The 12,928-nt window shown below is 43.7% G+C and overlaps 1 protein-coding gene across 2 annotated transcripts in view; it reads right to left on the bottom strand.

The window, feature by feature from the left end:
* The window catches only part of LOC111595972 (serine-rich adhesin for platelets), a 41,112-nt gene that overhangs the window by 13,134 nt on the left and 15,050 nt on the right, over positions 1 to 12,928 (bottom strand). For both annotated transcript variants that reach the window (XM_030224786.1, XM_030224785.1), the window contains exon 2: positions 808 to 1,139. In XM_030224786.1, coding sequence (XP_030080646.1) covers positions 808 to 1,139 — 332 coding nt within the window. The remainder of the gene's footprint in view (positions 1 to 807; positions 1,140 to 12,928) is intronic.

Here is a 12,928-nt window from a genome sequence, read left to right as displayed (position 1 = left end):
GTCACAATAGCAATTAAAAACGAAGTATGAACTCAGTAACATGCAAGTTACGACTAGACAATACCCTGTAAATAGCACTAAAACAGAAGTTGTGCATTTTTCTATTTGCAAATGGAATTGCTATTGAAATATCTTATATAAAAGAATTATATAAGATATTTCACTTTAAAAATGAATTTCCTGATGAAAAAGGTAACCAAAGCGGTTCTTCTCTCTAAGAAGAACGATGTCAGTTACTCTGCATAAAAGCGATGTCTCGGACTCCACTGAATTGATTGGACTGTTGATACTAGCAGGGCACATAAGCTTCTTAGGCTCGTAGCTAAAACTCTTTATTCATAAAACTATTATAGGGTATAACAACTCAACTCCACTGAACTCGAAATGATTTGGCGACCAGCTCGTTAGCCAACAGTTGCCCGTTGTGTGGTCTTTGTATCTGCTTGGGCTCAACTTGTTTGACAACGAAAGAGGCCTCTCGGCGAGTCTGTGGCAACTAGAGAGTGTGGACGTGTGTGTGTGCGTTTGTGTTTGCGTCTATATGGAGCACATTGTTGGAAGATGTTTTGGCCCAAGCTTTTTGAGCTGGCACAGCTGGCAAATAGCAGGAAGCAATGGCCACAACGTCAACCGCGAAGACCACACACATGGGGCCATGGTCGGTTTTTGGGCATTTGGGGGGGCTTTAGACGCCCCCGCCGTTGGCTACACTGGAGCGGATTATTATTTATGCATGGTGCAAGTACTAAGTCAACTTGGCTACACGACTAACGGACAAACTTGCTTTGTCAGAACTGGGCTACTCACCAAGCGTATTTCGATTTCGGCATCGATGCGCGTGCGCAGCTTGCGGTTGGCATTGCCAAAGTCCGAGTCAGAGCAGAGCAGCGACTCCTCGATGCCGGACGCTTCCGTTATGCCATCCAGAACGTCATCATTCGTTTGCATATCGGCGCTGAAGGATACGGAACGTGGCGGTGTTGTTGCTGTTGCCATTAGCAACACCTCCTTGCCCGCCTCCTTGTACAGCTGACGCACGCTCTGCGGTCGTGTATCGTTGGAGAAGAGCTCCTGCTGGAATGACTTGTCCGACTCGTAATGCTGCTTACGTTGTGCAAAGGTGAGCAGGTCGCTTTCAGCTAATTAGACAAAGAGAGAACCAGAATATAGGCTTAATATGTATAATGATTAAAGTTATATAAATTTATAATTGGAAGAGCTGCAATAACTCGCATTTCATACTGGGCTAGTGCCTTAACTAATTGGGAATTGTAAACGATATTTGTGCCCGTTGATTTGTTTAATGGGCTATTAATAAAGCTTGCCTAACAGCTTTACTATATACATTGAATTCAAGGGAAACATTAGTTAATTTCCGAGCTAGTGATATCTTTGACATTGGATACATTTCAGAGTGCTTTAGCTTTATTAAAGCAATTGATTAGGAATAAAAAATGTAATACAATGAAATGATTCATTGCGTAAATCATTAGCTGCTGCAGTTGATAGTTTATGAATATGCCATAATTTCATTGCGTGACTCAGTCTGTAACCCATATACGATTGTGTGTGTGATCAATCAAAGGCTTTTATGCAATCTAAGCGAAACAGTGTGTGCTGCACATTCCAGCTGCCCATTGAGTGCTGCTCTCTCTCTTTCTCTCTCTTAGAGTTCTTTTAGCCCAGCTGCTGCCTATTTTACTGCCGCTGCTCCATCTCCGCCCGCCTTTTGCTATTGCGAAATGATTGCGGCATTTGCTATTCGATTTAACGCCCTGCTTCAATGTTTACATGACGATGATGCCACATGCCGTACACTGTTTGCTCTGATTTCCATATAAACAAATTCGAAAACAAAAAAAGAAGGAAAACCCCACCAGCTGCCCGTCGCCCGCAAATAAATCAACAGGCAAATTAATAGAGTGGAAAAATCGGCAAAGACCAAGGACATGACATAAATAAATAATAAAAAAAGCGAAGCTCATAAAGCGTGCTAGCAAGCAGTAGGGGAAAAAGGAAAAACTGATGTGAGCCATGAAAAATGTAATTAACTTTAATCACCCAAGCGGTCCAGAACTTCCCAGCTCCATGGCCAGCACCCAACTGCAAGTGCAGCTGATGGCTGCTCGGAACGGCACTTGCATATTTAATTCATATGACAGACGCTGCAAGATGCGAAATGCCCCGAGTGTACGGGGGGAACGGGGGATCGAGGAGGAGCAGTGCTTGGTATATCTGGGCTGACGACCGTTTGTCTTTCTGGCTGTCTGCACATTTTGCATTTAATAGGCGCCCATGTGGACGGTAATGAAAACAACAAAGCCCGAGGAGTAGCTGCTGCAAGTACCAGGAACAGCGACTGCCACTCGTAGATTAACAAGGCAAAGGCAAAGACACTCGACGCGGCAGCTGGACCGCTGCCAGGCATTGCAACTGGGAACAGTAGCCAACCAGCCAGCGAGCCAGCAAAGCGAAGTCTCTCAGCTAGCGCTAAATTCAGGCAATTTTATGGCAGCGGGGCAACATTTTGACGTCGAATGCCCCACTGGAAGATGCATGAGTCTGGGCACTGTAGGTCGCCAGCCAGCCACAGTCACAGCTACAGAGACTTTGAGTCATTTTTTGTGATTTCAAGTGCGCAGACATGGGCACGCAGCGCCTGGCCTGCCTGGCCATGTTGCACTTGACAGTGAGCACATGCCGAAACGCTCCAGCCACAACCACAGCCACAGCCACGGCAACGGCAACGGCAACTACAATTTGCATGTCCCAGTCCGTGGCTCATTTGGGCCCGAAATTCAATTAAGCATGCTCAGGTGCATTTGGCCACTGCCGGAAACTGTCAGCAGCTACGGAAATAACAAATTAACTGCGCAAAATCATTTTTCCTTAAATACGACAATTTGCATCCTCTGTATTTTAATTTGCGAATCTTTTTTGGGCGTCTCGCTGTCTTCGTCTCTGTTTGTCTGGCTTAAAATATTCATCGTTTGGAAGATAATGCACATAACTTATGCACGCCCGATTGGCGCTGCAGTTCAGGGCCAAGAGCATAAAGTATCTGTCAGAAATGGCCAGTTGCGTTACTCATTCCATATGGACACATACATACAAAGGCCAGAACAAATCGTATCAGAGCAACGTTCGCCAGTTCCCAGACAAAGATAATTTGCTCGAATATCGAATAGCGCATCGGCAGAGTAAATAATCAAATCGTGATAATCGTCAATGCGCAAAGCAGTTGAGTAAACAATAAATTTATAGCCAGACATAAAAATTGAATGCAAGCCAACGGAAACAAAAGAATTTCCCACTATTAGACAGCAAGATTGAATGACTTTTGCAATTGGAGATGATAATTGGTTTTAGCATTTCAGAGATATGAACGAATGTTGCAAAACAAATTCATATTAGAGCACTTAAAGTATATAATTTTCCACTTTTTAACTTGTTTAATCACGTTAGAATTCAATTAAGAACCGTTTGGAACATGATTGAACGGCTTAAAGTGCCTCTTCCAACTGTTTTCGAACACGAAATATCAAATTCGAGTTGGCGCCGATGTCACGCGACAATTGTCAATTGTCGTGCCAATCTGTTGAAATTTATAGCAGAGCACAAATCAAAAGCCAGACATGATGCGAATGAAGCTTGTGTCGTGTGTCTGACAAAACCAATAAGCCACATATCTACAGACAGACAGACGGACAGTGGTGTCTGCTCTATGAAATGATAGCTAGCTAAAGTGCATATGGCTGCGGCACATTGGCACCAAAGCCGCAAATAACTGACAGATTCGCACAAGATGCCGAAAGCGTATCAAATCAGAAACCAAAAAGCCAAAGTCAGGCGTTGAAATTCTTATTAGAAACTAGCGCTGGCCATAAATTGACACCGCCTACTGCAGCAAGCGGGGGTGCTGCTAGTGTAATGTACGTGCAAGGCTGCGGCTGCGGCTGCGGCTGCGACTGCAGCTGCTGCTTATGGTCATGTAGCTGTATCTGGCAGATACAATCTGTTGGGCTAGAGCAACGCGTTCTGTCGCATAATTTGTGCAAAACAAGTTCCATACAAGGCACGTAGCCGCAGCACGTGGAGCAGCCAGGCAGGCTGGTATGGAGCTTGCGATAATGTCGAAGCTAGCATGGAAAGATTTATGGGCAGGCATAGAAGTTGTACATCGATAATTGGTTGCCAAGACGACATCGGGTTCAATGCACTTCAGCCGCTAAGCTCGAGCAGCGCACTGCGGCCAAAATAACCTTAATTGCAGTGATACTAGAGGCTGGAGCAACAACAGTCAGCTGCTGCTGCTGCTCCAATCAGTTCGACTGCCCATTTTAATTTAATTATTTAAAGCGAAAACAATTGAAGCCAACAAGCGCAACGAGAGCTCGCAACCACGACAGCCACGAGCTGCCCTTGGCCCTTGGCTCTTGGCGAGCTGCCAGCCGCGGCAGACAGGCAGCGCGACACGGACATCGGCGCCGTGGACCACGACTTGCCGCTGTGCGTAAGTGTCATAATAGCATTTAAAGCAATTACGGGTCACATTTCGGTCGCAGTGAAGCCGTACAGGGCTTAATAGACAGCGGACGGACGGGAAATGAAAGTCCTGCAACATCGGTTGCGATAAAAAAATACAAGAAAAATAAATGAAAGTCGCCAAGCCATAAATTTTTAATAAACAAAATAAATGTTTAGCTAGGCGACTAAGAGATGCTCTCATTTAAGGTTGGCTTGATTCTAATAATATCTTGCTAAACTCATGTGAATTCTATAATCGTATTATAACGACCTAATTATTATTAGCCCAGATTCTATATATTATATTATTATATTAGCCCATTTTAGCAGCCGTCAAACTAGTTTAAGCTGAATCCCTTACAAGAGTTACTAGAACTGTAGTTCTACAATGGAATGATCCACAGCCCGGTTCACCTGCGTTGTCTTTGGGTACATCAAATGGAAAAAGGAGAGCAAGTCTTTCAGCTGCTTGTCGCTATCAATTTATCAATGTTGCTAGCTTATCAAAAAAGGAAAACAGCAAATGCAACAAGCCAAGCCGCACACTTGTTATAAATGATGAGTCTGAGCCGTAACCTGGCGCAACCTGAAAGCTGCGCTTATCGCACTGTCTGCTTAGCTTTAGTAGTAGATGATTTATGAGGCAGGCAGTCATTGGCCGCTGCTGCTGCTGCTGCTGTTGCTGGCTAGTTGAGCTTAAAGCCAAATTTGTAGCACAAAGCTTTAACTTAATACATAAATAGCACACACAGACAGGGAAACCGTTACATTACATACATATGTGTAAGCATGGGAGAACGCAAAGTGTAGTCACATGTGCTTTATGGGCAACGGCAGCAGAAAGTTTTTATGCGGCAACAGTGGCTGCTGGGTGCTGGGTGCTGGCTGCTGGCTGCTATTTTAGCAAATTTTCGCATGCCAACAAAAGGCAGGCGATGTTTTGGGGGCATAAATTGTAAAGCCACCAGCCAGCAGCAACAACAAAAGCACGACAAATTTATGCAATGTAACAGCAGCAGCAGCAGCAGCGGAGCGTGAAAAGCCAAAAGGCGTGGTGTGAGTGAGATACAGAGAGAGAGAGAGAGAGAGAGAGAGAGCGGGAGAGAGGGAGAGCTACAGAGAGTAACAGCAATCAGGGGGCAAATGTTGCTCGTAAAGCGCCAAAAATGTTGCTAGCAACACACAAGTGAGACAAAAAATGTTGACAACACTAAAAGCAACAACAAAGTGACAAAATTGCTTTTCAGCCTCGTTTTGAAATCTCATTAAAACCGTTGCTAAAACCAGGCTGAGCCCCAGGCAAGTCGATCAACAGCAACCACAACTGACAATGCCCAAAACTTGCCGATTGACTCCTGCAGCTGCGCTATTAAAACTGATTTATGCGAATAGCTCGCATCATTCGGCTCGTATCAATGCCCCGTGGCACACCCACGCAATCGCCACGCACACATCGCCCAAAAAGGGGCACGTCACGTGATTTGCCATCCCATAAAACCCATAAAAGGTCGATGTGACTGCGGCTTATGATAACTCTCTGTGTGAATTTTTGGGGCTTGCCGAGCGTACAGCTGGCAAGGGTTTAGCTTTGTGCGCAGACCCTCGACCCTCTTGGCTAATCATGTGACCTCAACGAGTGCCTTTTAGAACTTTTATAACTACTTACGACGATGGCAGATAGCGCACGGCTGGCAAAAAGTCTAATTCATAATTTTCAGATTAACATCGAGTTGAGCTTTTTACTGTAAACAAAATAATCACAAACAGCACATCTAAAGTCAAAGTTTTATTTATTCAAATTAAAATCGTAACTATATTTCAGAGTTGGAGATATATGAACTTCGGAACTTAACACATTCAAATAATTTACATAAATTTTCATAATTTACTGAATCTGTTTTAAAAGTTCATTTTCCACTAAACCGAACAAAACAACAAATTTTTTATCATCTCTCATTGAGCTAGACAAACTTAAAAACAGTTAAGCTTGTGCCGTTATACGAATTGAAAGTTTCTTCAGAAATCCAAACCAAGAACTGGGTAAAGAATCTTTTATGTGATCTTATGTCAAATTATACCGAGAAGAAAACTTTCAAGAAAAAATTTACCTGGAACTGAGCAGATTTCTAAAGACTGAGTTACCTTGAGCATCTTCGCCATACATTTTGAGTTAGTAATTTTAGCCTAAAAAACTTGAAAAGGCAGTAACAGCAACTATATAGCTCCTTCTCTCTCTCTCTCTCTCTTTCTCTACCTCGGCCTGCCCCCGACAATTGAAACTATTTATTAGGCAATTGGCAATGCGGACCGCCCACACAATTAATTAAGATCTTCGTGAGTTTTTATTTCTCTTTTTCTTTGCATGACCTGACAATTTGGCTTTTTATTTAAATTAATTGACCTCTGTCGCCAGTCGTGACAGCAATTAGCCGATATATTTATTCTTGTGCTCTAATTAATCAAGCTCGAGTCGGGCTTTAAGTTGATTACGAGCGTAAGACTTCCGCTGAGCTGAGATCGTCCATGTGCTCGATATTATGGCCATGTAAAGTAATTAAGAGTCGAGCAGTTAAATTTGCTGCTAAACATTTGAGTGTCTACACAGAGCGGCAGCCACAGCCCAACTCCCAACCGCCAATCTCTACGCACACCCACGCTATGCGCTGGTCTGTTCAATTTCAATCATGGGTCTGTTGTTCTGTCCATATCAATCGATTTTACAGCCCTGGGGACGACGACACATAAAATCCAGCGCTGGGAAATTGAATGAAAAATGCATTTCACACTGCAAATGCCAGAGGCGGCGGTGCTGGCTGCCGGCTGCTGACTGTCTGACAGACAGACGGAAGGACGGACATACTGTTGTTTTTCCCGGATCGACTTGCTGTTGTTGCTGTAGTTGCGGCCAATAAATTTAAGTGACATGCGTTTTTCAGCGAGTACCCGCGGGATAAACTTCACTTAACATTCCAACAGCTAGGGGCCAGCGGGAGGGGGCAGAGTGAGAGAGGGGCAGCTGTACCGATCAGCGCAACTGATATCATTAAGGGGCAACATCCTCGAGCCTAAAACTCGTGGCACCCTCTGCGGAAGTGTTTGGCTACGGGGTTTAAAAATAAATGCAGCTAACAATTTTATTGCTGCTGCTGCGTCTAAATTTAAACGAATTATGCCCAAAAATGCTCACAAGAGTTTTTCACGTTTTTCCGCCCCCGCCAACCGTCGACCAGCAACCACTTTGGTGGTGCATTGCAATGCGCTGCGACATTTTCCGACTTTGCTTTTGATTCAAATTTTTTTTTTTGGGGCATGTTGTTTTCCATTCTTCACAGCTCATTTACTTTGCACCTTTTTCTGTGTGTGTGTGTGTGTGTGTTTGCATTTGCTTTATTTTTAGCATTTGTTTTTGAATTTGCCTTTTCATAAAAAAATATAAAAAATGATGCAGCTGACACTTGAGGATTATGGCGAATGTTTGATTTGAACTTGAAAATACCAGACGAGTGAGCATGTGTGTGTGTGTGTGTGTGTGTGAGCGAGAAGTGGGGGTTAAAGGAAGTGAAAGCAGGCTGTGTGTGAATTATGGGCGCGATATCCGGCTTAGATGCCAGCCATGGGCTCCACAAATGTTTATGAAGTCGCTCAGAATAACAAAAAACCACAAGGCAAGGCATGTAAAGATATATATCTGTGTGTGGGTGTGTGTGTGTGTGTGTGTATCTGCTTCAATTGACTATAAGTGTATGCTATGGTAATGGGCAGCAGCAGCAGTAGAGGCAGCGTCAGCGGCGGCTGTTGGCCCTAGGCCTCACAGCAATTGAGTTAGCATTGAGTAGTTCAATTGAAGTACACTCGACAAAAATGCTGAGACACAAAACGAGTTTCAACATTTCGTGGAAGACTTGTTCAGAAATGTGGCCAGAGCGGCTCGGGACTTGTCGGAGAGCGAACAGCGAACTATCTATCCCGCTGTGTCGGCCGCAGCCACGCACAATCTGTAAAAATGTATCTGCAGCCCAAGCCCTCTATCTGTATCTGTATCTGTTAACTACGTAGTCATATTACAAGCTGAGCGTTGAAAGACTTTAGAAATTACACGAATCTCTTAAAGAACGGAGGAGTGCGGGCTGTGGGGCACAGCCTTGAACTATGTAGAGCCATGCAGACTGACTGACGGACTGGCTGCCTACCTTAGGCTACAAAGCTTGGGAACATGACGCGAGCTTATTTTCTTATATAAGCACAGTAGAGAAGCCCTTCCTGAGAGATTGGGAATCGAACGCCGATGGGGCTTGTGTATTTAATAGATGCGTGACGTGATGGGTTTATTATAAAAAAGACTTCAATAAACCTAGGCAAATGCTTGAAACGCTTATGCTAAGAAGTCTAGGGCTGCAAAGCTTCAACTCGAAATAGAAAAAGAGAAATACGCTTTAATCTTTAGGCTTTAAATCAATCACGTAAGCTAGGAGAACTAATTTGTTAAGCGGTCCATTTATAAAGTAATATATGTATTTATTAGCTAAGATTAAGTTAAGCTGGTTGGGTTCTTTAACCTTTAAATATCTAACAAATCATCGCTTTTGGAATATTTTTAATACTTGCTTTGGAGTGAATGGAAAGCTTGTTATGGAAATATGTTGAGACGTGTTAAAGAAGTGCTAACTAGAGACTAGCCTAAACTTAAACTAACCATCGAGAATATTGTCGAATAAAAACAAAGATACACAATACTCTATGTAGAGTATATGAAAGAGGCATGGATGAATCTTAAAATATTGAAACTGACTTAAAAAAAATAATTATTTTTTAGAAAATATTTATTTGGTCTACAAAGAAGCAGATTTTCAGTCTCTTTACTCAATGCTTTCTATGCATTTCTATTTAGCCCTCACCAAATGTTTCTCATCAAAAAGTTTCCCATTGTTATCTTGTTTATGACTTGTGCTCCAGTTAGTTTTAATCAAAATTAATCACAAGCTGAGTTTAGTTAGCTGCAAAACATGAATTGTGTTGAGCAATTTCTCAGTGGGTTCATTATGAGTGGGCATAAAGCGTTAATTGACTTGGCTGCGCCATAGGCCGAAACGCTTGTGACTTAACGACTTGTGACTTAAGCTTCCTGCTAGCCGCAAGTTTATTTGATTGGCCCAACGTTTTGAATGAGGCGGCAAGTATGCTAATTGGCCAAGAGTCTGGCGGCATTAAGTAGCCGTAATTGAGACAATAAGCCAACCTGATCAAATGAAATCCTGCCAACTCTGTGCCTAAGCCGCTATTCAATTACAAAGTCAGGGCCCATTGAAAAGTGAATTAGCATTAGACGCTAGTCATTAGGCATTTAGATTTATGCGAACTGCTGCCACTCCACTCCAGCCCGAGATGATGTTGCCTGCGGCCTGCTGCCTGTGAGGCGTGTCACATTTCGTGCCCTGCGGCTGGGTCACAGCCCGGTTCAAGCGGCCGCGTAATGCATTTTACATTAACTTCTTGCTGCTGCAACGCGGAAAAACAGCAGCAGCAACAACAGCTGGCAACAATGCCAAGTGCTAAGCTGCACTGGGGACGCAGGACCCAGCGAGGGTCGCAGGCAGTAAGGGTCGCAGCACACCATTTGCCATGCGAGTGCCAGCCAGTCTGCAACTTCTGCAACTTCTTCAGCTACGAATGGGTATTAAATTCACTCGGTGCTCAGCACCTAAAGGTTTTTGTTTTTTGTAAACTTTATATACATATATATATTTCTTTTTTGCGACAGTTTTTTTCAACTTTTTTGACACGTGTTAAGTTAAATAAGAAAAGTAAGCGAAATACAGCAAGGGATAGTTGACTAGATAATACCCTCGAAACGGAATAACGGCATAAATTGCTACATATATCTAACTAGCCGATTATATATGATTTAAAATAATAATCAATAAATAATTGCAGAAATATAAATACCCCAGACACATGAGACTATCAAGAATTAGAATTGCATATGCCTTGAAACGGATATATACCCTCTCAGGAATATTTTGACAAAGGGTATGCGAAGCCTTCGTGCCACAGCGCCTTAAAGTAGACAACAGGAAATGCTGCAAACATTTGGCAACACTTAGCCAAAAACATCACAAGCAGCAGAGGTGACAGAGAGAGAGAGAGAAGGTAGGGCAGAGCGGTAGAAGCAGAGACAAACAGGGGTGGGTAAGTTCTAAAGGAAAATAGGGGGTAAAAAGCAAAAAAATAAACATGAGAACAAAGAGCGGCAAGAATTCCCCTAAAAACAAAGGCAGCAAAAAATGAAAATATATTCCCAGGCAGGTACAAAACAGCAGCAGGAACACAGGGCACGGGAACAGGAACCAGGCAAGGAAGCAAGTCTGAGGATAAACAAGTACCAAGCGTGCCCTCAAGAGCATGTGAGAATGTGTGTGTATGCTTAAGGCATGTCCTTGCCCTTCGCAGCTATCTCTCTCGAACTGGGAACAGACATTGCTGTGAATGAAACTCAAGGCACATCGCAGTCATCATTCATTTCTCATATGCCGCCGCTTCACACTTAATGCTGCAGGATTTTTATGGTTTCCTGTATCGAAAGGCAGCGGCAGCCAAGCAAAAGACATCACTGCGAAGCCCTGCAGGCGATCGAATTACAGCCCAAGGAACACGACCCACACGACAATCTCTCTGTGTGCTGCACAAATATTTGCATGCAACTGCCATTTGCTGCCTGCTGCTGCAACACACGCAATGAAGATTTGTGCACATATTCAACTCATTAGATGACCAGAGCCAGAGCAAGATACACACAGAGGCGTTTGTTTGCCTCTCGATAAGCAGTTAATTGCTTTAACAAATGAATTCGCCTTCAACAATGTGGCACTAAGCCGTCCCATAATTAAATTCAAGAGCTGCTCTGCACACAAGAGCAAAGTACAATCTAGAAACATCATTGACTGACTATGAGATACTCAATTAAATATGTTTCTCATGTTAGCCTAGTGTTTGCTATGCTGATTTCTATTAGATTTGAAGCATCTATGAATAAATCCAAGTTCTCAATTGTGTTCGGAAGTCAAACAAGCTCAATTGTCCACAGTTATTCTACGAATTACAGGGTATATATATGTATAGATAAAACAAAATTTGTTGTCGCTAATTTATTTTTGGACCAGGGCCAGAGCAGGGCGGGAAGGCAGGTAGCTTGGCTTGCTGCAGCCCCACTCTATGGCTCCCCTGGGCCACATTGCAATTGTCAGTGGCAAATGTTTTCGTTATTTATGTTGATGTACAAATTTAGAAAGTTAATTTTTTTTCTCTCTTGGCTTAGCTTTGCTTTGGTTTTTGTTTGCTGAACTTTTGAACTTGTGGTTTGGTTTGCTGCCGGCATATCGCATGGCCTGCAGCCTATCGGTTGACAATTGCAATTGGAGTTAGTCGAGCGACGAGCAACCGCAAGTGTTGCGGCTGCAACAGCCGGCGGCAGCTGCTGCCATTGCGGTTAATTAAAGCCCAGCGACAATCAAATGTAACTAATGCCAATCGCCATATAGAAAGTTGGCCAAGAGAAGTGCGATAAAAGCAGAACATCCTTTAACTGATTGCATTAAAGGCAAAAATGTAGCCGAAACTGATGCACAGGCGACGATTAGCTGGGAGCTCGTTGCCACGAGTTGCATGCAGCAAGGTGCAGTAGCTGCCACAACGAACGTCCCTTCCGCTGCTCCTCGGTCTGACTGCCTGTCTGTACACGACCAAGTGAAAGGCTGGCTCGCTCACGGCTTTGGCCTGAGCCTATGTGGGTTCAAACTGTGTCAACTTTCCCGTAAAAAAACCTTATGAAAACTAGAAAATGCACAAAAAAAAAATTTGTCAAGAATGTGACGCTGCGCAGCGCTGTGAAAGATGTAATTTTAGCTAAAGATTGCCAGACACTTCATGGCAGACACTGGTCTCCAATCCCATATAGCTTCTGCCGCTTATCGTTGGCCATTAAGTGCAGACGAGGCACAGATAATCACAAGAGCCTCCCCGAGTCTGCGTCTGAGAGATGCAAATGGAAATGGTAAGAGCTGCTACAGAAGGTGTCCGTCTGCCGGCTGTCAACTCAGCAGCTGGCCGAGGGTAGCAGCCGAGCTTTGCTTGCATTTAGCGCTAATCTCAACCAACTTAACTGCCAAGCAATTCATGTGTCTGACGCTGAGCAGCACGCAGATCCTTGAGCTTTCAAGTTGCAGCAATTGCCAGACGAGCCCCACCAACTCCCACACGCCTTTCTCCTCACACCCACATCCTGCGTCCGTCGTCTAACTCAAACATAATTATGTCACATTATGCGACACAGTCGTCGTCGGACAGCAACTCGTTAATGCATCTGACAAACAGCCAATGGCACTGTAAACAGCTATGGAAAATAATG

The sequence above is a fragment of the Drosophila hydei genome, unplaced genomic scaffold (genome assembly GCF_003285905.1).
Source record: "Drosophila hydei strain 15085-1641.00,03,60 unplaced genomic scaffold, DhydRS2 tig00008119-arrow-pilon, whole genome shotgun sequence".
NCBI lineage: Eukaryota > Metazoa > Arthropoda > Insecta > Diptera > Drosophilidae > Drosophila > Drosophila hydei.
Note: the sequence above shows the minus strand (reverse complement) of the source record. Positions and strands in the feature narration are given on the sequence as shown.